Source organism: Myotis brandtii, unplaced genomic scaffold (assembly GCF_000412655.1).
Source record: "Myotis brandtii unplaced genomic scaffold, ASM41265v1 scaffold504, whole genome shotgun sequence".
In the NCBI taxonomy this organism is placed as follows: domain Eukaryota; kingdom Metazoa; phylum Chordata; class Mammalia; order Chiroptera; family Vespertilionidae; genus Myotis; species Myotis brandtii.
The window spans coordinates 2,964,951-2,991,502 of NW_005369217.1; the positions used below are offsets into that span (position 1 = coordinate 2,964,951).

Here is a 26,552-nt window from a genome sequence, read left to right on the forward strand (position 1 = left end):
CCCCCAGTGCACAAATTTTTGTGCACCGGGCCTCTAGTAAATAAATAAATAAATAAACAAACAAACAAACAAACAAACATTAATTAAATACCAGTTTCTTGTTTTCATTAAAGTGGTTTCTTCACCACTAATCTGAATAATAAAATTACTATTCTAACAGTAGCCTGTATTTCACAAGATTGCCCCACCTTACAATTTGTTTGTAAAATTTATAAAGTTACCTGTAAATTAAAAACATGTAAAAATGACAGGATTTAAAATAAGATAATCTAGTCAATTTTTGGTTATGACAGTAACCCAGCCCCAATTAACTGAAGCAAAAAAGGGGACTTTATTGGCTGACTTAAACTGTGGAAAGGACAAGGATTATGCTGGTCTCATGGATGCCTTTATTTAGGAACTCAGATAAGAGCGGCTTCTCTCCTCAGGTCTGAGGTCTTCCTCCTCTCTTCTAACTTGTGTGTGTGCTTTTCTACTACTGCTTTCTCTGTGAGGTCAAGTCTATATTTTGAGATCAAAGAAAACAGAATTTTTACTTGATGAATCAAGTTAGAAACATCTAGAAAAGGATTTGGGTCTGGTTTACATACCCACCCCTGGGTTAGTAATACAATAGCTACATATAGCTAGTAATACAATAGCTATTTAAATCTAATTTTAAATTAATTAAAAATTTAAGAAATTGTTTACAGTAGCCACATTTCAAATATGCAACATATTGGATGGTGCACATTATAGAACATTTTCACTATTAAAGAAAGCTCAGCCTGGCTGTGGTGGCTCATTGGTTGAACCAGGAGGTCACGGTTCGATTCCCAGTCAGGGCATATGCCCGGGTTTTGGGCTCCATCCCTGATTGTTCAGGAGGCATCCAGTCAATGATTCTCCTCCTCCTTTCCTCTCTGAAATCAATAAAAATGTATTTTAAAAAAGAAAGAAAGCTCAGATAGCATGGTTGGAGCATAAACTCCTTAAGAATACAGGTTCTTTGTTTTTGCACTGATATATTTGCGACACGGCCCAGCATTTGTAGGCACTCAGTAAACATCTGTTGAACGTTGAAATGACGCATATCAGCTGCCTGCCACAGAAAACCTGGGCAGTAATGATCACAATTGGCTATCCTGTACTGTGCAGAGAGCTTGGAAGAGCTCCATCTCACTGTTATTCCAACTGTTTCCATTTATAACTTTTCCACAGCTGTATTCGCTGTTGTTCCTTGGCTGTCCTGTCTACCTACTATTTCTACTTCCATTTTCTCCATAACTACTTTTGAAATATAAAGTACTTGATCACATACTTTCTCATTCCCCAACTTATTCATCCTTCACCTTTTGACTGCTCCCACCACCAACTCATTAAAGCTCTCCTCCTAACAATTTTTGCTGTAACCTCTGAAATCCCTGTTCCATTCCAATAAATTTTTTACAATCTCCACATTTTTCTAAACACCCCCTACTGAAACCTGACTTTGTCCTGATGGCATATTACCTGGCAACCTTTTTTTTTAAAAATCCTCACCGGAGGATATGCTTTCATTAATTTCTAGACAGAGGGAAGGAGGGAGTGAGGGAAAGCGAGAGAGAGAGAGAGAGAGAGAGAGAGCGAGAGGAAGAGAAAGAGAGAGAGAGAGAGGAAGAAGAAGAGGAAGGGGAAGGGGAGAGGAGGGGAGGGGAGGGATATCAAGATTGTTTGCCTCCTGTACGTACCCTGACAGAATGAACACAAAACCTAAGTATGAGCCCTGAGTAGGAATCAAACCCACAAACTTTTGGTGAACAGATCGATACTCCAACCAACTGAGCCACCTGCCAGGGCCTCCTTACTCTCTCCTGCAACTAGGGACCAAAAAAGGGAATCAGTATTTCCGAACCCCACTGTTGTTTTTAGACTAGTGACTAACTTTGGTTAAAATGTTTTTTTTCTGTGATAGTCGTTGCATCCATCTTACCCTATCTATCTTTCTGTCCATTTACGGACCTACAGGATATTCCCCAGCAGTCACTGAGGACCGTGGCTTCTGGCTCAGCTTTTTTCTATTTTCTATCCTTTGCTTTCATTCTTAGTGAGTACATCTGTATTGTTGACACATCCAACACCTTTGTTTATAGTCTATTTTATGTTCACTCTGGAATTCTGTTTTTTAAATCCTCACCCAAGGATATTTTTCCCGTTGATCTTTAGAGAGAAAGTGGAAGGGAGGGAGGAAGGCTGAGAGAGAGAAACATCTGTGAGAGAGACACATCGACTGGTTGCCTCTCGCCTGTGCCCTGACGGCCTGGGATCAAACCTGCAACTGAGGTACCTGCCCATGATGGGAAGCAAATCCTTAGGTCCATGGGCTGACGCTCTAACCACTAAGCAACCAGCCAGGTTGAATTCTCTATCTTTATTCTACCTTAGTAGCCCTACACTTAGCCATCATACCTTGTCATCCCTTAGAATTGATCACTTTAAAAACAATTTGTTTTCTATTATTTACTCTATTCTCACTGAAGATATTGAAACTGGTAGTTCTTGTACATTTGTGTTTTGTTTTGTTTTCCTTCTTCCAGTCTGTTAGCCTGGCTACCTTGCCTCTCAGTGGAAACTCTTTGTCCACTGTTCCACTGTGCTCTCATTTGTACCTGAGCAAAGATGTCTGGATATGAATTCTTTCAGCTTCTCACTATTTGAGAACTTCTGTATCTTCATCATTCTCTCTTCCCTTTCTGTTTTTGTGAAGATATCCTTTCTCCCTTTGCTTCCAAAATACATAGTGTTCTATCCCACCCTCTTCATTTGCTCTGTAGTTTTGCTTCATTAGTTGTCCTCTTGTTTGCTTAAATCATTAATTTCTCTACCTCAGACTCTTATTTTGTCTTCAGGATCCATTTCAAATTGCATTTTTCTTATGTAGCCTTTACTGATCTAATGAGAATTAAGTGTACTTTCTTCTGTACTTTGTACTTCTGTTATAAAAATTAGTATTTTGTTGTTGTTGTTAATCCTTACCCAAGGATATTTTTCCATTGATTTTTAGAGAGAGTGGAAGGGAGAGCGAGAGACAGAGAGAAACACTGATGTGAGAGACACACATCGATTGGTTGCCTCCTGCACATGCCTCGACCAGGGCTGGGAATTGAGCCTGCAACCAAGGTATGTGCCCTTGACCGGAATCAAACCCTGGACTCTTCAGTCTGCAGGCTGACGCTCCATCCACTGAGCCAAACCAGCTAGGGCTAAAGATTATTTTATTTTGACTAATTGTAACACACTTTGAATATTCAAACCTTCTAATCAAGAAATACTGTATTTTAGCCATAGCTGGTTTGGCTCAGTGGATAGAGTGTCGGCCTGCAGGATGAAGGGGCCCAGGTTCAATTCTGGTCAAGGGCACATGCCCTAGTTGTGGGCTTGATCCCCAGTAGGGGGTGTGCAGGAGGCAGCCAATCAATGATTCTCTTCATCATTGATGTTTCTATCTCTCTCTCTCTCCCTTCCTCTCTGAAATCAATAAAAATATATTAAAAAAGGAAATACTGTACTTTATTCCTAAATCGGTAGCATTGTGAAATAATATGTTTTGAACTCTTTCATTATTGTGATTTTTAGATCATTGAACATATTTCTAAACCCTGATTATTCCTATTCAAGTTACTTTTTGTTAAATTCCATTAACCTTTAGAATTCTAACTTTAATGATGTTAAGTTAAATCATGGACTGATTTTCTCCTGTAATATATTAATAACAAGTGCTGGCGAGGATGTGGAGAAAAGGGAACTAGTACCCTGCTGGTGGAATGCAGATTGGTGTAGCCACTATGGAACAGTGTGGAATTTACTCAGAAAATTAAAAATGGAACTACTGTTTGACCAAGCGATCCCACTTCTAGGAATTTATCCTAAGAAGTCTGAAACACTCATCAGAAAGAATATTTGCACCCCTATGTTCATAGCAGCGTTATTTACAATAGCTAAGATCTGGAAACAACCCAAATGCCCACTAGTAGATGAGTAGATAAAACAGCTGTGGCACATTACACCATGAAATACTATGCAGCTGTAAAAAAGAAGGATCTCTTACCCTTTGAGATAGCATGGAGGAACCTGGAGAGTATTATGCTGAGTGAAACAAACTAGTCAGAGAAAGACAAATATGACATGATCTCACTTATAAGTGGAATCTAATGAATATAATAAACTGGTGAACAAAATAGGTCCAGAGACATGGAGGCATGGAACAGACTGACATATCTCAGAGGGGAGCTGAGAGGGGGATGGAGTTAGGGGAGGAGATGGGAAAAGATTAACCAAAGAACTCATATACATATATGCATAACCAATGGACACAGACAATAGTGTGGTGAAGGCCTGGGGTGGGGCAGGAGCTGGGAGGAGGGAGATGAAGGGGAGGGAAAATTGGGGGATATCTGTAATACTATCAACAATAAAAATTTAGAAATCTCTTATCAGTTGTAGATTATAACCCATCACTGCTTCAGCAAAGCCAACTGAAGAAAACTGTGTGTTGTTTCTTATATTTAACCATAGAGGTGATGCTCTTATTCCTTTTGTGTCTTAATAGTCAAGTGCTCTTTGGCATTGGTTTCTTTGGCTTCAATTTTTGAATGTAGGTTTAGTTGTTTCTCTTAATATCTACATAACTTATTTAGAAAGCATTTAGGCTACAAATGGTTCTTGTAACTGGGTCTTGTTTCTATTGATTTATCAAGTATATCCAAAATCTCTACCAGAGCTAAAATAATTTGGGGCCTAACTTTTCTAACTTTGGACCTGGGCTAAGACCCACAGTTTTTTCTCCTTTATTTTCATCTTCAAGGTTTTGTAGAAAGAAACCTCCATTAACTTGTAATCTAACTACAAAGTTAATAACATTCATAAACTTTTAAGGGGAGAAATGCATAGAAAGTTTGAGAGAGTAATAATTTAGCTAATATTACCAGATAGCATGACTAATACTGTCAAAGGAGCAAAGCAAGAGAAAGACTGGCCCTCTTCCTTTAGATCAAGCATGTCAGACTCACGGCAGGCAGGCCCACATGTTGGATAAGCTTGCTTTAGATCCATTGTTTCCATCATTTGTATGTAAATACCTCAGAAAGCAGTGGGTCTAGTGGTTTCTTCCATGTCATATTGTCCAGTCATTTTACACATTTAAACTTCTAATCCCAGATTTAGGTTGATTCATTCAATCCATCTGCAAACGTTTATTGAATTTTTATTAGTGTTTAAAACACAGCCGTGCACCTTTGAGAATGTTGTCTTTCCAATCAGCAGTTCTAATTGGATTGATAAATATTGATAATGCCAAACTAAAAATAAGTACCAAATGAATTATATTTGAGATAAGTGTTTGAAGGGTTTTAAAAATGGAGAGGTTGAGCCCTAACCAGTTTGGCTCAGTGGATAGAGCGTCGGCCTGTGGACTGAAAGGTCCCAGGTTCAATTCCGGTCAAGGGCATATGCCTAGGTTGCGTGCACATCCCCAGTAGGGGGTGTGCAGGAGGCAGCTGGTCGATATTTCTCTCTCATCGATGTTTCTAACTCTCTATCCCTCTCCTTTCCTCTCTGTAAAATATCAATAAAATATATTTAAATTAAAAAAAAAAAGGAGAGGTTGAGGGCCTATCTTTCAAGCCTAATTAGCATAAAGTCTTTCTCAGGAGGTTAGTCATTTGATCACCTGCGATGTTCTGAGAACATATTCCTTTTGAAGAGGATACAAATTGTGTGTTTATTCATCTCAGGGATGAAAACTCAATATATTTAATAGAATATAGCATGTTGTCCTGTACTAGACAGTTTTCTTTTAAATCAGTAAAATTGCCACATAATGAAGTGGGAGAGGGGGACACTAACTTGGATGTTGGAAGACCTCGGTCCTTTGACTTGGTAGCTATGTGATTTGGCCTAACTTGGTTAAACTTCAATCTTTTTATCTGTAAAATTGGAATAATAAAGATGACTCTTATGCGCATAGATTTATTGTGAGAAATTACAATTAAAATTGGCCAACCTTAATTAAATGCCTGTTATATTATGACATGGTGGTCATTAGGATACATTTTGGAGCTCCCTAACCTAGGAGAGTGAAAGTGCAAGTAGCAGTGCAGCTGAAGGCATTTTGTAAATTGTCAGTTACTATCTGGTTGTAAAGTGGCTTCTCCAAAACTGGACTGCTTTCTGGTGGCTTACAACACATTGTACACTTGTCCACCAAAGACAGCTCAGGCTGTTTCCTGTGTTCATTAAAATCTGCCCATCAGATTTTAATTTTCAGGTATTTTTCTTATCTTTCTAGACAGACCTGATTTCTCCTCTTCTCTATGCCAATAGTTTATAAATTTTTTCATAGCAAAAGCAGAAATTTATGTTAAATTTTATTTATATGTGAACACAACTTGACTGCCTGAAGTCAAAATCTTTATCATTTATCTACCAGATTTCACAATGTCTACTGTTAATAAAGGCACTCAGTAAAATGATTACCCAATTCAGTAAAATATATGAACTGTGGATCCTTAATAATGTCTTTTATTGGGTTTGATTTTTAGGTTAAAACTTCAACAACAAATTGTGAATATTGAAAATGCAGAGAAAGAGAAAAATGAAAATTCTGACCTGAAACAGGTATGCTATTTAGCAAACATTTTGCTTTATTTTTTTAAAGGGCTTTTTAAAATCTATGTCTTGAAGCTTATTTCATTTCAGGGTGTCCTCAAGGGCACATTAGCTGGGTGGGATATTTGTGAGGGAGGATGTTTAGTATCCTCTGCCGCCCTTATACTCTACTAAATTTGTTTAGTGGCCTTAACATTTATCTTCTTTTCTTTTAAGCAAATCAGTAGTTTGCAGATCCAAGTGACCTCACTTACACAGTCAGAGAATGAATTGCTGAATTCAAACCAAATACTGAAGGAAATGGTGGAGAGGTTAAAACAGGAGTGCCGAAATTTAAGAAGCCAAGCTGAAAAAGCACAACTAGAAGTTGAAAAGTAGAGTTTGCTTTTTTTCTTTATGTACAACTATTTCTTTTCAATGATAATTCCACATTGAATGTGTTTTGGGAACTAGTTACAAACACCCTTTGACAAAATAAATAAGATGACTCTTATGCGCATAGATTTATTGTGAGAAATTACAATTAAAATTGGCCAACCTTAATTAAATGCCTGTTATATTATGACATGGTGGTCATTAGGATACATTTTGGAGCTCCCTAACCTAGGAGAGTGAAAGTGCAAGTAGCAGTGCAGCTGAAGGCATTTTGTAAATTGTCAGTTACTATCTGGTTGTAAAGTGGCTTCTCCAAAACTGGACTGCTTTCTGGTGGCTTACAACACATTGTACACTTGTCCACCAAAGACAGCTCAGGCTGTTTCCTGTGTTCATTAAAATCTGCCCATCAGATTTTAATTTTCAGGTAGTTTTCTTATCTTTCTAGACAGACCTGATTTCTCCTCTTCTCTATGCCAATAGTTTATAAATTTTTTCATAGCAAAAGCAGAAATTTATGTTAAATTTTATTTATATGTGAACACAACTTGACTGCCTGAAGTCAAAATCTTTATCATTTATCTACCAGATTTCACAATGTCTACTGTTAATAAAGGCACTCAGTAAAATGATTACCCAATTCAGTAAAATATATGAACTGTGGATCCTTAATAATGTCTTTTATTGGGTTTGATTTTTAGGTTAAAACTTCAACAACAAATTGTGAATATTGAAAATGCAGAGAAAGAGAAAAATGAAAATTCTGACCTGAAACAGGTATGCTATTTAGCAAACATTTTGCTTTATTTTTTTAAAGGGCTTTTTAAAATCTATGTCTTGAAGCTTATTTCATTTCAGGGTGTCCTCAAGGGCACATTAGCTGGGTGGGATATTTGTGAGGGAGGATGTTTAGTATCCTCTGCCGCCCTTATACTCTACTAAATTTGTTTAGTGGCCTTAACATTTATCTTCTTTTCTTTTAAGCAAATCAGTAGTTTGCAGATCCAAGTGACCTCACTTACACAGTCAGAGAATGAATTGCTGAATTCAAACCAAATACTGAAGGAAATGGTGGAGAGGTTAAAACAGGAGTGCCGAAATTTAAGAAGCCAAGCTGAAAAAGCACAACTAGAAGTTGAAAAGTAGAGTTTGCTTTTTTTCTTTATGTACAACTATTTCTTTTCAATGATAATTCCACATTGAATGTGTTTTGGGAACTAGTTACAAACACCCTTTGACAATATACAGTGGTCTGAGGTAATACGTTTTCTATTTCTAGAGAATGAACTTTATAGACTTTTGAATTCTTTTAATAATAATAATAAAAAGACATTTATGGAAGAAGGCCCTTTAAATTTCTCTCTGGCCATACTATTCTGAAAACCCTCAAAGAAAAATGTCTTTATTCATTGAGTAAAACAATATATTTTTCACTTCAAATATCTAAATTAGTCTTCTGAATGCCACATAGGTATTAAGTTTGATTTTACTTGGGATGATATCTGTTTAATCCTGAGAGTTAATGTCCATGTTTTGCTTACATTCTTCTGACAGGACATTGGAAGAGAAACAGATCCAGTGGCTGGAAGAAAAGCAAAAGCTTCATGAACGTATCACAGACCGAGAAGAAAAGTATAATCAAGCTAAAGAGAAACTGCAGCGAGCTGCAATTGCCCAGAAAAAGGCAAGTGATTCTTATTAGAGTGATTTCTACAGAGTAAAACATAATTAACTATTTTAGGAGAATAAGATGTACAATGAAAACTGAGATTTTACTGGTTTAGTACTTAAATATGACATTTTGCTTTCAACCTTGCAGAGATAAATTGGGAAAATCCAAACTGCTCAACAGATTTATTTCTAAATTTTGTGTACAGGTCAGTTTTTCAGAGCCAACATGCATTTTTTCACAGACTGTTTTTCAGTGATCAAGTTTCTAGAACAGCCTACACGAGTCTTATTTAACTCATTCTGCCTGTTTCAGCTTAACTAATACTTGTAACATTGCTTTTGTGGTTAAAATGCTTTTTTGTTTCCAACTCAGGAATATAGGAGCAAGTACCTCCTTGCCCTACAGGAGGAACTAGAACCACCTCCCCCCCACCCCCACCCCCGGCTTCTGAGACAGCCATGATAGTTCCAACAGCCACCCTCTTTTTAAGTTTCCCTTTTGCAGGCCTATTTTCCCCAGAACCTAATAATTTATTTTCTTATAAATAGTTCAGGGCATCCTGGAAATGATGTAGTGAGATGATTCACCTAAGGCAGTGATGTCAACTTTTTCTCTACTTCAACAAACCCAAGGAGTATAGCATGACCCCTTTAGTAACCACGACTCACTGTGGCAGTGATTTAGCAGTTATTCCAACAAAAGTGGTGCATGTGTGTTGGAGTTGGGGTTGATTTAATATGTCTCCATTTGATAAGTTCCCTTAGTCATGGCATTTGCTTTGGGAGGTAAGAAGGTCTGAGATGAGAGCAAGGTGCTTATAGGCATAGCCACACCAGTGTCAATATCTGAAAGGTTAGCTGTTCACATTTGCATAAGAGAAGAGAACTATAAATTATTTACATATTTTGATTGGGAAACCTGAGGACACAGTTCCTAGTCACCTATTTATGTATTAGCTATAACTACCAAATGCCTTCTGATAGTTATAACATGAGAAGTCTAAAAGTTATTACTTCCCTATGTTTGTGGATTCTGAATATTGCTTTTTTCTTCCCATAATGCTAAAAGTAGTGTGATATTGAGATTAGAAAACAGCATTTACAAATGGGAATTCCAGTGTTTTATACTCAAATATAAAGACTTGTGTTGTTGTTTTTCCCTTTGTATATCACTTTTTTTTCTTTCAGGCCATGAAAGTATTGTGTATCCTATGGGTATTGCTGGGGTTTCAGTGCAGTTTATTATGGCTTGGGATGATCTTAGAAAGTATTTATGCTTTCTTGTACTGTTTGAAGCCTAGAAGCCTCGGAAGCCAGATGTTAGCTGGAAGTCACTAGAAATTATAAGAGCTGATTTGATCTTTCACAGAGAAATTTTTGTGTTGAGGTTTTAGAGAAAAGTATCTTAGAGATCAGCTTCTAATTGTTGAGATTAGTTTGGGTTGACTTCTTTTGGAGCAAAAGTGACATCCAGTGGTGAGAGAGATTATCAACTAATCGCAGGTATACCAGAAAGAGAGGAGGTTTTATTTAAGAAGCCTGCAAAATAACCCTTTCGTTAATATTGTGACCTTGTATGAATTATTTTTCTACTGTAATGCCTATCAAGTAATGGGTGTGCACATAATAAATATCCATTTCACTTTTCAAAATGTGTGGATTATGGTTTGAAGTCATAGAAATTATTAAGCTCAACTGAGTGAATAATTATGACCCAGATGTGTTCCATCACGTGGGACACTGCCCTAAATACTGACAACTTTTAAGTAGATACAATTTTAGGGCTGGGAGGACTTTAGCACTCAGAGATAGTCTTTACAGATTAGGAACCTGAAGTGGTAGGTAGCCAAGATCATTTGACTACTAGAATCATTGCCATGACTAACACCTACATCTTCCTATTCTCAAGCCTGTGCTCTTTTTGCACCGTTACTCTTTTAATTTCCCACTTTCTTTTATTCCAGATGCTTTGTTTTTCTCTTCTTGGTAGCCATAATACACATAAGTATTATTTTCTATGGCAGAATAATCACTAGAAAAATAATTTAACTCAAACCCTATACTGCTTCTATATGAAAATTTTGGCTGTAAGATTAAATAATGATTCATAAGAGTGCAACAGATTTTTGGATCCTTTAAATGACACAAATCATAAGTTTCTTATGCATTAAGACGAAAATAAGTCACAAAATATTAACTCCAGGGCAGAAATCATAATCCTTTAGAGTTACTTTCCTGTGAGAGGTTCTTCTAGCTGGGGAACAGCAGCTTTATTTTCCCCCAGGCTGGATAAGATGGCTCACTGTTTATTTGTGATTCCAACCTCCTAAGCACAAAGCTTGTGTTATTTCTGGTAAGTGTTTCTGGTAGAGTCTTTGGTAATAATATTTGCTGTGATTTGTTTGGAAAAGCTTGACCAGGCACCTTGAGTTGGGAGGCTCTTCTTTATCGTTTCTCCACACATTGTTAAAGTGCGACTTTACAGAGAGATCTCTTGGTATGAACACAATGAGTTGTGCTTTTCCTTTTGAAGCACTTGAAGTGACAACTCGTCATTTTTATTCTAAGGTATATCTCTCTGAAATAAGTCTTGGTTAGATACTGTTATGACTGGCTTATAAAAAAATGCACCATAGGCTCAAAGTTATAAAATATCTGTTGACTGTGTTGTGCAGCCTAGAGTTATGCCGAGGGGAAAATAAATGCCAGGATTGACTCCTGCTCTGATGACCATATAACCTAATTGGAGAAATAAGGTAACATGCAATACCTAAAGAATGTTATCACTCCCTGGTGATCTGTGTGCACACGAAAGTTTCAGAACTAGTGTGCCAGAGAGAGGAAATCTTGAAGACAGGGAGGCCAGTTAGGAAGCTATTATACAGTGGGGCCTTGACTTACGAGTTTAATTCGTTCCATGATGGAGCTCGTAACTCAAATTACTCATATGTCAAATCTTAAAAAGTGAACGAGTGAGACACGTGATGCTGGGCTGATGTTGTGGTGTTCACTGTGACGTTCGCTGCGCCAACTAGCGGTGGGGTATCTGAAGCTGGCTCGTAACTGGAATTTTAGCTCGCAACTCAAAGCAAAAAATTGGCCGAGAGATGGCTCGTATCTCGAAAAACTCATTAGTTGGGACACTCGTAAGTCAAGGCCCCACTGTACTAAACTTAAAATGAAGTAAGATGTTTGGAATTTGGGCTTGGGGTACAGGAATGAAAATGAAGGGTGACTTCCAGAAGTATTCTGAAGGAATTAAAATAGCATGGTATTGGCATAAGGATAAACAAATTGACAAACAGAACAGAAGAAGAGACCAGAAATGGACCCACAAGAATATGAACGCCTGGTTTACCTCAAAGTATCACTGCATTTCAATAGGAAAGGATGGTGCTTTTTTAAAAGTGTGGTGAATCAGCCCTGACCAGTTTGGCTCAGTGGATAGAGCGTCAGCCTGTGGACTCAAGGGTCCCAGGTTCGATTCCGGTCAAGGGCATGTACCTTGGTTGCAGGCACATCCCCAGTAGGGAGTGTGCAGGAGGCAGCATAAAATATATTTTTAAAAAAAATAATAAAAAAAGAAAATAAAAATAAAAGTGTGGTGAATCAGTTGGTTATTATTAACCAGCCATGTTAGATTAAAAATGAATCACAGACACAAATGTAAAAAGTTAAAAAAAAATTAAGCTGCTAAAAGAAAACAGGGAGATGATCTTAAGATCTTGGTAGAAGTAAAGATTTCTTAAACAGGACATAAAAAGCACTAACCATAAAAGAAATGGTTGATAATTTGGACTTTATTAAAATTAATAACTTTTAAAAAACACAAAATGACACCCTTAAGAGAAAGAAAATATTACCACAGACTAGGAGAATGTCAGTCTGTAGTGTATACAGGGTGGGCAAAAGGAGGTTTACAGTTGTCCGTATGGGAAATAATAGAATAATAATACAAGAACAGACTGTTTCACATACAACTGTAAACCTCCTTTTGCCCCATGCTGTATATCTGACAAAGGATTCATATTCTGAATATATAAAGAACTCCAACAAATCCAATAAACAGATTATGCAAAAAAATTTTTTTTTAAACAGGCAAAAGACTGAGAGAGGCACTTCACAAAAAAGTGGTATCCAGATGGCCAATATGCATAATCACCCTGATTAGATGTCAGGAAAATGCAACCGAAACTACATTGACATACTCTCCTACTCCACCAAAAGAGCTAAAATATAAAAGACTGACCACACCAAGTGTTGACAAGGATGTAGAGCAGTGGGAACTCTCATGTATTGCTGATGGGCTTGTAATTAGTAGAACCACTTAAGAAAACTGGCAGTATTTACTAAAGCTCAAACATGTATACTCAATGACTCACTCCTGGGTATATTCTCAAGAGAAATGAGTACATATGTCCACCAAAAACATGTTCAGAAAAACTTTATTCATAGCAGTCTCAAAATGGGAACATTCAAATTTTCATCAGAAGAAGAATGTATAAAAACGTGGTATCTTTGTGAAATGGATGACAGCATAACAATGGAAAAGGACTGTGACATGTAATAACATTACGTACACATATAAAGTGCTGAACAACAGTAAAAATCCAGATACAAAAGAGCTTATACTGTGTGATTCCTTTCTTTGACCTGGGCAGGTGGATGGATAGACATTGTGGTTCAGAACAAAAGAGTGGTTCCTCTGCCAGCGTGGAGGGAGGAGGCACAGGCTAGTATTGTGAGTGCGGGAGGATGGGAGGCATTGGGAAGCATGAGGCAGAATACCGGTAGCAGTCAGTTCCCAACTGGACATAGCCAAGGTGACCCTTAACAGTGGACTGGGTAAATATAAAAAAACTATGTAACCCTAACTGGTTTGGCTCAGCGGATAGAGCGTTGGCCTTCGGACTCAAGGGTCCCAGGTTCGATTCCGGTCAAGGGCATGTACCTTAGTTGCGGGCACATCCCCAGTGGGGAGTGTGCAGGAGGCAGCTGATGGATGTTTCTCTTTCATCGATGTTTCTGACTCTCTATCCCTCTCCCTTCCTCTCTGTAAAAATCAATAAAATATATTTAAAAAAACAACTATGTAATATTCATTAGTAGAATACAGGATGCAGCAATGAATGAACTGTACCTGTAAGCAATAGCATGAATAATTTTCACAATATTGAGTGAAAGAAAAAAGCCATTTTTAAGAGAATGTACACTATGATTCCATTCATGTGAGGTTCAAAAACAGGCAAAACCTTAACTACAGCTTTGGAAGTGAATTAGGTTACCTTTTCAGAGGACAGAGTGGATAGAGATTGACAGGAGGAAGGGGGGGCACTTCTGGTTTAGCAGTGTTGTTGATTTGTGAGGTAATAACACCATTTGCTTTGCGGTTTGACATTTTGCCTTACAATTTATGTTCTATGCATTTTTCTGGAAGTCTGTTATACTGGGGGGAAAAAAGGTAAGAAAACAAATACCTAATGTTCTGTAACTACTAAAGAGTATGGAACATTTATAAGTGTTTTCCTGAAAAAACAAAAAAAAAACCTGTTTTATAAAACTGAAAATAATTGTACTTGTTTTCATGTACTACTTTTGCATTATATATGGATTTTTCCATATTATTAGAAAAATTTCACTTTGTACAGTTTTTTATTTTTTTTTTTAGTATTTAGAAAGATATGCTTTTATACTGAAATGCGCTCATAATCTATGTTAGCTTTCTGATCCTTTAATTTACCGTTTTGGTAGCAATTTATGAATTGCAAACATTTTTTAACTTTAAATTTTGGTTAGCTTTTTTTTTTTTTTTTTTAAATACATGATATCTTCTGTAAAAACCAAGAGCTCATGATTCCTTATCAGGTACCAGGCAAACTTGTTAGTAAAGTTTGACTTCTTTGTTTTTAGATTTTTTTTATTTGCAGCAATTTAGTTATTGATACCAGTTTTCTTGTTTGGCATTCATAATAGTTCTGTTTGTCACACTGAGAATATGAGATAGATCTGTGGTTTATTATCTTTGCAATTTTCAGTAAGACTCAAGTCTGCTAATCTTGGTTCCTAGTAGTGACTAAAAATACTCATCTCTAAATAAAATTGTTTTGGTGAATAAAATATTCACTATTATATAGTTTTGTTCAAATAGGAAAGAAACCATGTATTTACACACTTGCTAATCTTGTTTCTTTATAGAGAAAATCTCTTCATGAAAACAAATTGAAGAGACTACACGAGAAAGTGGAAGTCTTGGAGGCAAAGAGAGAAGAATTGGAAACAGAAAATCAGGTGTTAAATAGGTAATGTGTTTATATGTATGTATGTATATATATACCCCATGTGGTCACTTTGATATTATAGAACTTGGTTTCTGGGCATAATGCACTTTGTTTTCTTTTAAAATATACATTTAAAAGAATTCTAAAACTATTCATTATACTCCTAATTTATTATTCCTTTTTTCTCCCCCCCCCCCCCCCACCCCCCCACACACACACACACACACACTTCAAACCAGGTATCTAACACATGCCAGTGTGTGTGTTATGGTTGGGACTGGAAGGAAAGGCCGGTCACTGGCTTTGGCAGCCAGGGGCAGTGTGAGTTCTTGCTGTTGTGACAAGACAGTGGTAGTGATTGCATAGTATAAAATTGTGGCCACAATTTGGATCAAAGATCAGTTCTTGATTGGTGTGGTAAACTATTACTGGGCTATGACTTGTGGGTTTTCATTTACATCGAAGCACAGCTAGTAATTTGCACAATAACATTTTTGAGCAGAGAAGATTTACCATATGAAGTGGTAGAGGCATTGTATGACTCATTTGATTCAAGTTAATAAAAAAAACCCCTGCAAATTCAGCTAATTAATGGTAGCCTTCAGCTTTCAGACAGTATCAGACTTTTCTGTAATGGAAATTGCCTATGATATCAAGCAGTGATGTTTAATAATGTGCTCTGGTCTTCTTGGGTATAATTACCAAAATGTGAACAGTTGATTTTTTTTTTTATAAAAACCAAGAGGTTTCTAGACTGGAATGAATGCCAACTTTATAATACTCTGTTCCAAAGTAAGATGCCACCAAATTCATTCTAAAACAAAATTCAACTTACTACCTCTCATAACCATCAACTTGGAAATTTGATCAATTCCGGATTAGGCAGCTGTGGCACAGGTTATCTAGAACTTGGAGTGATTTTGAAACTTTATTTGACTACTGATGTGACTGATGGTCAGAAAACTCATGTCCAAAAAGATTTGCAAAGGCCTGAAAAGCTATTTTTTATTCATGTCATTTTCCCCTAAAGTTTGGACTTCACTTATGTCACTAGCTATATTTTAAAAATTAAGTTGAACAATATGAAATTCCCTATATTTGACCATAGTTCACCTCAAAAATGGCAATTTCATAAGATTCAAGCTAGTGGTTTTTGTATTCTGTTTGATTCCTTCGGTAAAATAAGGCATCCTTTGGGCTTAAGTTGTTTCCTTTTAGTTTCAGGAGTCATGGGCTTGGGGAGTCGAGTAGAAATGAAAATAAAAGTATCAAGAGTTTTTTATTAATTGGCAAATAAAACTCTAAAATGAACTGATAGCCTGCAATGCTATCATAACAATAATACGTCCTTTCATATCTGTTTATCTTTCTTGATAGAATTTTATATACTGGGTGTCCCAAAAATATGTATACACACTTTGAATGATTATAAAGTGAGTGTTTAACATACAGTTCATTTTCAAAATTTAAAAGAATCTACAGAAATGAAAAATTTTTTTTTTGACAATGCCTGTTTTCAAACTGATGACTGTTCTGGTTCAGGCACTGCTGATAACATGAAACAATGGAATTGCAAACACCAAGATCATTTCATTTGGTATTTGTGCACCCTCAATTTTATTGACTGTTTCCAGTTTTGTACCGTAAACTTTATCTTTTATGTATCCCCATTAAAAGAAAAGTCTAGTGGCACTTTAGGATAAATATTCTTTGTTCAAAGCTTAGTCTAGCTTCACCCATTATTACAAATCAGTTAAACCTTGGAGTGAAAATTAAATGAGTTATCAGCGTTAAAGTGTGTATACATTTTTTGGGGACAGCCTATATATTAAATACAGATAAACCTTATAATTTAGAAATCCTTCTCTTCCTATTTAAACTTATGTATTAAAGAACGGACACTTTTTTTTCTCTTCAAGGCAAAATGTTCCATTTGAAGAATATACAAGGCTTCAAAAAAGACTAAAGGATATACAGAGAAGACATAATGAATTTCGAAGTTTAATTTTGGTTCCTAACATACCTCCAACAGCATCCATCAATCCTGTTAGCTTGCAGTCATCAAACATAATTCCAGGCATGGAGCTAGCCTTTCCTCCTCATATGCAGGTATGAGCATTTATTTTAGGGAAAAGTTTAGGCAAATGTTTCTATACATTTTTACCAGTTTATATACAGAGTTAAAAACTCAAATCTTTCTTTAACAGAAATATCCTGAGAAGCAAAGTGGATATTAATCTATTTTATCCTCTAGTGATGGCGCTAAGAGTAAAATCTCCTATTAAGAAATTTATTTTTTATTTATATTTTATTTTTTAAAAATTCTCACCCAAGGATATTTTTCCATTGATTTATAGAGAGAGTGGAAGAGAGAGGGAAAGATAGAGAAATATTGATGTGAGAAAAACACATTGTTTGTTTGCCTCCTGCAGTACCCTGACCAGGACAGGGCCAGGGAGGAGCCTGCAACTGAAGTACGTGCCCTTGACCAGAATCGAACCCAGAGCCCTTCAGTCCACATGCCAACGCTCTATCTACTGAGCCAAACCTAGTAGGGCCTATTAAGCAATTTAAACGAAGGACCTGCCCTGGCCGGGTGGCTCAGTTGGTTGGAGCATTGTCCCATACACCAAAAAGTTCTGGATTCAATTCCGGTCAGGGCACATACCTAGGTTGCAGGTTCGATCCTGGTCAGGTGCGTGAAGGAGGCAACTGATCAATGTTTCTCACATCGATGTTTTGCTATGTCTCTGTCTCTACTCTCACTTTTCCCCCTCCCTCCCTCTCTTCCTCTCTCTTGAAAATCAATAAATATATCCTTGGGTGAGGATAAAAAAAAAAAGGAAGTTGATTGATGAATGTTTGAGTAATAACACTAACTACTACTGAGCATTTACTAATGCACTGCACTATGCATTTTCCATACAATATTTTATGTAATCCTAATGAAAAATGCTTTGAGGAAAGGTATTATTATTTCCAATTTATAGATGAGAAAACTGAGTCAGAAAGGTGAAATGACTTTCCTAAGGTCATAGCTAATAACTGACAGAGTTATGTCACTATTGCAAAACCTGGGCTAATTCACACTGTACTAGGTCCTCGAGATACTGAAGTTATCAAATTATTTGGATGATTTTCAGAAGATGAATTAATAATTAATTACATTTTATAATGCTATGAAGTTTTAGTTACAGAATTGAATCTCAGACCAAGAGCTTTGTTTATAATAAACTAGAGGCCCAGTGCATGAATTCATGCATGGGTAGGGTCTGGCTGGCCCGCCCTGATCAGGCCCCATCAGGCCGGGCTGGCAGGGGGGAGGGGACGCAGGAGGTTGGCAGGCCAGCCCACCCCTGGTTGAACTCCCAGTGAAACTCCTGGTCGAGGGGACAATTTGCATATTAGCCTTTTATTATATAGGACTAGAGACCTGGTACATGAAATTCATGCAGCTCCTGGCCTGATCCCCCTAACTGCCTAACTGTGCTCCCCTCCTGGCCTGATCCCCCTAATTGCCTATCTGCTCTCCCCTCCTGGCCTGATCCCCCTAACTGCCTATCTGCTCTCCCTTCCTCTCTGCACCTTTTGGACCCCCGGTGCAGGCATGCTGAGAGCTCTCCACTGCGGCCCTGCCCCCGTCCTGATTGGTTGTTACATGACGGAGTCCCGGCCAATTTGCATATTCCTCTATTATTAGTATAGATTGCTGTTAAATTCCAGTCTTATTAGAAAGTTGTCGCATAAGTACATCTAGGTCAGCCGTGGGCAAACTACGGCCCGTTTGAAATTAATAAAACTAAAAAAAAAAAAAGACCGTACCCTTTTATGTAATGATGTTTACTTTGAATTTAGATTAGTTCACACAAACACTCCATCCATGCTTTTGTTCCAGCCCTCCGGTCCAGTTTAAGAACCCATTGTGGCCCTCGAGTCAAAAAGTTTGCCCACCCCTGGTCTAGACCCTGCATGAGTATTTTCTAATTAACTCCCTGGCGAATTTTATACCTAGAGAAGGACAGATTTGGGGTTTTGCTTTACAGCCAACGCTTGAGGCAGGAGAGGTGCCTGGTCAGACTAGTCAATAGTCTGGCCCATGCTGCTGTGTTCTTAGATGGCTAAAATGGCCATTCTTGCTCTGTCATATGTGCAGGCCTGAACAAAAGAGGACTGAGGCTGCTGCCCAAGTTAGTTTTCCACCAGTTTTTCTAAGTCTCTTTTTCTGAGCCTTTTCTGTATTTTTTCTTTTTTTCTGTGCTTTTAAGGAGGAACAACATCAAAGGGAACTCTCTCTACTTCGTAAAAGACTAGAAGAACTAGAAACAACACAAAGAAAACAACTAGAGGAACTTGGATCACCTGGGGAATGATGTTTTTGGAGGAAAGGGATGAAATCAGTGACCCAATAAAGCTTGAAGTTTTAACATATGTGGCATTTAGATACTTTATTACTGTTTGCCAAAACCCTTGAATTTGCCTCAAGAAAAGGTACCAGCTACATGCTGTAGTGCATGTAAGTCGGGATTTTAAGGTTATACTAAAGACAAGTGAAACATTAAAACAGCGTTAGAGATAGAGTATTTATCAAAAATCTTTTGAGAATGGTATAAATAAATGGAGCTAATTTAATGGAAGAATCAAATTTTTAAAATATTTTATTAATTTTACTTTGTTGAATTTTGGGGGCATGTTGCCTAAAATATGCCCATGTTGAATTTCTTCTTCCTCATCTTTGAGATGTTTGGCAATAACAGGGTCAGTAAACATTTTCTGGTTTACTAGTTATAAACCTCTAGTTCTTGAAAAAAGATGACAGTTTTAAAGTCAGCGTAAATAATACAACTTAAAGATATCTAAATATAAAACACTACCTTTTCTAAAATCTGTGTGCACATAATTTATTAAAGAGCTTAATAAATATTTTTTTCTATCTAGCTGTATTGTCTTTTGTTGGATTTTTTTCAACCATTTAGTGTGTATTTAGCAATATAGATCATATTGATTTTGACTTCTGAGATAGAATTAATAGAAAATAATAAGGTTCAAATAATTAAATACTGTGGCTTTATAAAACAAGGGCCATTCATTGTAAAACTTGACCCCAGTGGAGTCCCTTTAGGCAGCGGTTCTCAACCTGTGAGTCGCGACCATCGGAAAACGCATATAGCATATCAGATGTTTACATTACGATTCATAACAGTAGCAAAATTACAGTTATGATGTAGCAACGAAAATAATTTTATGTTTGGGGATCACCACAACATGAGGAACTGTATTAAAGGGTCGTGGCATTAGGAAGGTTGAGAACCACTGCTTTAGAGGTATCATTGGTATTTAACTTCACTTCCCATTGTGTTGGATCTAACCAAATTACTATAAATGTTTTATTTCTGTGCATCCCTAAGTATGCCATCATTTGCTTTTTAATGTAACATCATCCTTTAAAGGAATTCTACTAGAATAACTTTACATCAACAAGGTAAAACTCAAGTCTGCCAAACCAAGTGAAATGTCCATTACCCAGAAGGCTTCATGATCAAGAGTTTTAAGTTGATAGTGGAGGCCAGCAATGTAATTGAGCAGCCCTTAGCATCATTTAGAAGAAATGAGATTTACTTACTACATAATACAGCTACTTATTCACATAGAGTATATGGTGACATCTTGTTCCTGAAAAGTAAATGATTTCCCTGGATCCACTTCGTATAATAATTTTAAAAATCTATTATAACTAGAAAACTTGAAGGAAAAAAGACAAGAACAGTCCATATTTACATCAAAATGTTTATTTTTGGATATAGACATTTAAAACATTCATCTCCAAGAACAGCTTCAATCGGGTATACAATAAGAAATAGACTCTAAATCCCTATTACGGAAAAGGTAACAATTTTTAAGTGCTGCTGTAGACACTAGTGTTAGGAAAAAAAAGTTTATAAATGGTTTTGCACCAAAAAAAATAGTCAAAGAAACTTAAAAATATAAATTGTTTGCAGTTTGTTTCTCTGTTGCTGTTTAATGTAGATCCAGTGACTGATTGTCTCCAGCACATGTCTAATTTGGCCATTTACTGCATTTGGCTAATGGGACCCAAAAATGTGATCTAGATAGTGCTTTTCACTGGAGGATTGACAAACACGCTACATATATTAGTGAATCTTCACGCCACCTCAGTGAGGTAGGATAGAAATATTATACAGAAATTGAGGCACAAAGAGGTAAGTGACTTGCCCAAAGTTCCCAGCAGCAGTTCCTGGAAGCGGAGGTGAGTCTCCACACAGGACTCGCACCACAGAGCTGGACAGGGACATCCTCATGGAGCTTTCACTAAGTAGTCAGAGAAAGCTGTAGCTGTTCCTTTGAGTTTCCTTAGCATTTCTGTACCCTAAAGAAGGGGAAGTCTTTTGGGCAACTCTCCTACCGTTGGCTCTCAACTCTCCTGCTACTGTTCTCTTACAGACACTTTCACATCAAGACTGTAGCAGCCTTAGATAGGGGCCAGACCTCTCACCTTAATACTTGTAAGTAACCTATTTGGTAGTTTTTTGAGGTGTGTCCATTGAACAGACAATGGTGAAAAGCGATGGGATTGGGAAGGTACCTGTCAGGGCAATAACTGCTTATTTTCTCTGACCAGTTTGTTGAGTTGTCACCTCTGACTCTTTACCAGATATTGAGGAGCAAGAGAAATTGCATTTATCTAAGACAAATTCACAGTTAATCCTGATATCCCATACAGTGTTGGCAAGTGATTTTAAGGAATGTGTGATCAATGTTGTATTTGCTAAGTGAAAAAATGTCTTTCCTCAGTCTGGGAAGTGGAGCACCAAGGGTAGAAGGTGCCCCAAGGAAAGTCTGAGAGTTGCCAATTACACTTTCCTTCTGATTGACTAGCAGGAAAACACAGTGGTATTAAAATTGGTCGTAAGCAGCAAAAATTCAGGAATAGAAATCATCAATACAAAGACTACAGTGTAAACTGGATAGGCATGGATAAAATGAGTATTTTTAATTCTTTCTCTTGTGAGGAATACTTTCAAAAAGTACATAGTAAGACTAAGATACCAAGTTTTATACTAATATTTTTCAGGCCCTGGGCCTCAAATATATATATATTCATATATAATACTCCAGTGTGAACAGCAATTTCATGAAATGTAAAATGTATCTTTTCTTTTTTTTTTTTTGAATCACACACAAGTATTTATAACCACAGGGTTCACTAGAACTCTAAAGCAAGGAGACACTAGGATAGAACTGTAGGATTAGGGGAGTGAGTTACTCTTCCACAGATCTGATCGAAGTTAACTAATGATTTTTCTTAAACATCCACCATGTCCACCATCAAATACATTTAGTTTGCAAAAAATAAAATGAGACAAAGTGTCTGGGTAAAATGCTGTTGCATTTCCATGAAGCCTGTTGCTCCTTGCTTTAGAGTCCCTTAGTGAAATGGAGGCGAGGTGGATGGAGTGACCACTGAAAAACACAGCCCTTTCAACAATGTTGCAACACTGTTAGTTTTTGGTTTAAAAACACACACGCACACACTCACAAATGCTAAGTGTACACACTACCAAATTCTGCAGCCAGCTTTTCCAAGAACTGCTGGGGAAAGTTTCAATGCTGCGAACCTTCCAGGTTGCCCTAACACCTCCACCTTGTTTCCAATGTACTCCTTTCACATTCTGTTTCGATCACTGGCAGCGTCCCTCTTCTGCAGAGCTGCAGTGTAGTCACAAGTGGTACATAACTAGTTTTCAAACAAAACCACTTGTATCATTGTGCTTAAGTGGAGACTGTAGTTACAATACTGACACTTGCTTACTGGCCCCGTATTCTCTGTAAACAAGGAGGCTGTTTGCAACAACCACTTCAGCTCTATTTACAGAAGGGTTCCCTGTACACACACAGGCACAATAGTTGGTATGCTTTCTAAAAGCTGTGCATGTGCCTTGGTCTCTTACAGACAGTGCTCAGAATGGAACCTATGTGCAAACTTAAAAAATTAACGACACAGAGTAGCTCAAGCAGCCATTTTGCTCCCAGGTCGTCTGAAGAACTTTGCCAGATTAAGCCAGTGCTCACATCCACTTGCATTTCTTCTTTTCATCAAATAAGACTTTTACATGCAAGAGTTGTTTCTGAGCTTCTTCCAGCCCTCGTTCTCTTTCTAGTTTATTTAGAATCTGTTGACAATTAGAACAGTTATTTTAGATATTGTGGTTTTATCATTACAATTCTGGTTTCTTTTTCTTTGTGCATTCCTGATGCTGAGTGGTAAAATCTGTATGAAGCAGATGCCGACATTTTCTTCGATCATTTACATACTCACTTTGCAAGTTGTTTTGCTAAGTCATTATCACAGGATCAACAATACTTTGGCTTAAAATAGAAACTGGAAAGAAATACCAACTGTTTGCTTACAAATATGGGGCCAGACCTCCAAGGCCCTGTTTTATGCATTATGTCACAGCCATTCCAAGCACAGCAAGCATTTCTGGGCAGCCAACATGCAGGCAAGTATTTCTTCTTAAATGCAGCAGGCAGGGGCATCCTGGTTAGAGATGACTCTTTCCCTTCCCTCCCCTCCCATCCTGGGCAATCTAGTCCCTCTCCCATTCTCTCCCCTCCCGCCCCTCCCCAGTGCTTCCCTTCTAACCCCTGGCCCCTGGAAAGAGGGATGCTTATCATGTTTAAGGAACTCATTGCCTCTACCCTACCTTAGCTCTTCACTTGATCTTCAAGTAGCAAATGGACTTGGTGAGCTATTCTCACCATTGACATGGATAGCCTGTCCCAGCATGACTGAGTGGGGGGAATCAGGGAAGGGGGAATTAACATATATTTGGAAACAACACATCTGATGACTGTGTGAATTCCCGAAAAAAAAAAAAAATTCAGATTAAGGAGAATTAATCAAGGATAATGGTTTATTGAAATAGCTACTTAAGTTAGAAAATGTCATACTTCCATTTAACCATTGAATACAGAATTTAGGCGATTTGACAAGCTTAGCTTTCATTTTAGCAGTTTACAATCAAGCATAAGCTGGCCCCATTTAATAGGACCACTACTTACTCATCAGAGTTAACGTTAATTTGAGTCAATGTGGCTGTCGGCCCCATAAACTCATGGAAGTTCAGGCTGGTCCAAAGGTGGGCCATAAAGCTACGGGGCAGCAGCCATGTGCAGGGTCTGGCGAGGAGCCAGGATCCCCCATCAGACAGGCCCCCTGGCCTCCCGTTTTTGCCATTTGGGATGCCAGAGCTGTCCTGAAACCTGTCGAAGGCTTCAGAACCAAATCCTGGGGACTGATTCAGATCAATATTTTAAAATGTCATTTAAAATCTTACCTCATCAAAATATTTTACGATGTATTTGTAGATTTCTGTCAAGGCCACTTCTTCATTAAATTCATTTTCATGTTTCTTAAAGAAAGAAAGGCTTGTTGAGAGATTCTGATATGACTTAAAAAAAAAAAAAAGTAACCAAATGTTTTAATTCTACTTTCCAACAATACCTTAGATTCCTGAGTTAAGAATTCTTCCATTTCTGAAGGTGACAATGGAGGCAAATCCCTGATTGCTTTGTAATAAGATTTTACTTCCTCTTTGTAGGTTGGGATATCCTTGGCATAGAGAAGTTTATTAGTTGGTGCTTCCTAAAAAAAAAAAAAAAAAAAAAAAAAAAAAAAAAAAAAGACGAAGAAAACAATGATCACCCCAAGAGTGAAAACCGTGGGGAATTTATGACAGTAACGCAGCTGACCCTCCACACTGCTACTGCCTGGCCACGTGTCCCTGCACAGGCCCTCCTCAGTGTTGCTGAATGACTGACTGCTATCCAGATAGCTCTGGTGAGTCACTATTATTTTCAGGCAGATTAAATGCTAATATATTCTGCCTTCCTCTCATAAAGGAACTAAAATTATTATTTTTGCATGATTTGAGTTACTGTAACAATGGAACTTATTTCAATCATACTTCATTACTAATGGCTGTAAAAAGCCTGAATTAAAACATTTGCTCTCCTCGTCACCCACCAGGGAATTTTGGCATTTATAAAAGATCTGATTGTAGGTCTGATTGAGCCCTTTATATAACCATGAAAGTGGTAAGTAGCTGGCAGTGGTGGATTTTTTTTCTGCTTGTCCTGTTTATTTTAATAGTCTATCTGTGTCCTCAGGGAAGCAAGGGGTCATTAGTATTGGTGGATCTGATATCTGATTTTGCAAAAGTTCCTTGGCAATTTGAGTGTTTTTATGTAATTATAACTGATAATGTTAAAAAATAAGCGATTTTATTTTAAAAGTCAATATTTTTCACAAAATTTTAAAAAATTCTACTCAAGGAAGATAGATGAGTTACTAACAGGGCCAATGCCCCAGCACATTTAAAAATGTATCAATGGCTTGAATCACTCTGAAGGATGCCTACACAGAGATGTGTTTCACTTGTCAAGTTTAAGTAGAATCCACAATCATGCAATTATTCACTAAAGATTTAGCTGGGCAGGCACTCTGGGCAGGCACTGAGTATACAAAGGTGAAGAAGACTGGAACCTGCTCTTCAGAAGCTTACAGTCCAGTTGGGAAGACAAACTGACACAGTGCTTACTATGCCAGTAACCAGTAGCAGGTGGACAGTAAAGAAAAAGACTGCAGAATTGGGCAAATCAGGGATCCTAATAACTTTGTGTGATGTTAGGCAAGACTTGTCACTTCTCAAAACATCAATTTCCTCATCTATAAAATGAGGGTACTATCAACTACCTTATGTGGGTCTTATGAGGATTCATTGAAATATACCAAGAACATAGTAAGTAATGGATAAACCAAGCTAATTTTTACTTTGAATAAATAAGCACTTAAGTGTCTTTCAGTGTGTTTTATGCTAAAAAGAACTTTATTGGTCAAGTGAAGAAAGTGTGGGAACTACATCAGGACAAAGTTTACAAAGTAGGTATATTCAGACTGATCGGAGTCTCCTATAGTTTCTGGTACACGTTAAGAAATCATGTTGAAAGAAAGAAATGTTTGTGAGTGAATGAATAAGTAAGATTTTACTTAGACAGGTATGAGACAGGAAAGAGATGAGCAAAGGGATGTGAAAACAAGTTCATGTTAAACCTGGGAAAAGTAAAAACTGTAGAATAGATGGTATATGGAATGTACAAGAAAATGATGAGACCAGAAAGAGACTTGAGGCCCAATCAGGAGGGGCTGTGGTAGATAATGGAAGATATCTACACATTTCTTTACATAAGAGACTGACAAGATGAGATTTGTGTTCTGGAAAAATAACCTGAGATGGAAAAGCTGGGGAGATGAGATGGACAGCAGGGCAAGGACACCAGTGAGGAGGCAATTATCCCAGTGGAGAGGGGTTGAAGGGATGGGGCAGAGGGATGAGACAAAAGGGATAGATACTGTAGAGACCGAGTGAATAGAAGCCATCTGGGGATAGGGTGGGGAGAAGGAACCTCTTTCTGAGGGAGAAAGGAGGAGTCGAAGATAATGCCGAGGATTCTACCTTGAGAGACCAGGCAGCGTTAGGAAAACAAAAGTAAACACAGGTCTGTTTCACAAAAATAGGGTGATGG

The 26,552-nt window shown here is 37.5% G+C and overlaps 2 protein-coding genes across 3 annotated transcripts in view; one reads left to right on the forward strand and one right to left on the reverse strand.

Moving 5' to 3' along the window:
- The window catches only part of CEP83 (centrosomal protein 83kDa), a 124,079-nt gene extending 104,197 nt beyond the window's left edge, over positions 1–19,882 (forward strand). For both annotated transcript variants that reach the window (XM_005877022.2, XM_014548341.1), the window contains exons 11-16: positions 6,558–6,633; positions 6,841–6,998; positions 8,554–8,683; positions 14,866–14,969; positions 16,868–17,057; positions 19,214–19,882. In XM_005877022.2, coding sequence (XP_005877084.1) covers positions 6,558–6,633; positions 6,841–6,998; positions 8,554–8,683; positions 14,866–14,969; positions 16,868–17,057; positions 19,214–19,318 — 763 coding nt within the window. In that variant the 3' untranslated portion in view covers positions 19,319–19,882. The remainder of the gene's footprint in view (positions 1–6,557; positions 6,634–6,840; positions 6,999–8,553; positions 8,684–14,865; positions 14,970–16,867; positions 17,058–19,213) is intronic.
- Positions 19,883–22,122: 2,240 nt separating this feature from the next.
- Positions 22,123–26,552, reverse strand: part of PLXNC1 (plexin C1) — a 158,145-nt gene continuing 153,715 nt past the window's right edge. The window contains exons 29-31 of the mRNA XM_014548340.1: positions 24,472–24,612; positions 24,305–24,379; positions 22,123–23,137 (exon numbers count right to left, since the gene is read on the reverse strand). Of these exons, the coding sequence (XP_014403826.1) occupies positions 23,033–23,137; positions 24,305–24,379; positions 24,472–24,612 (321 nt within the window). The 3' untranslated portion in view covers positions 22,123–23,032. The remainder of the gene's footprint in view (positions 23,138–24,304; positions 24,380–24,471; positions 24,613–26,552) is intronic.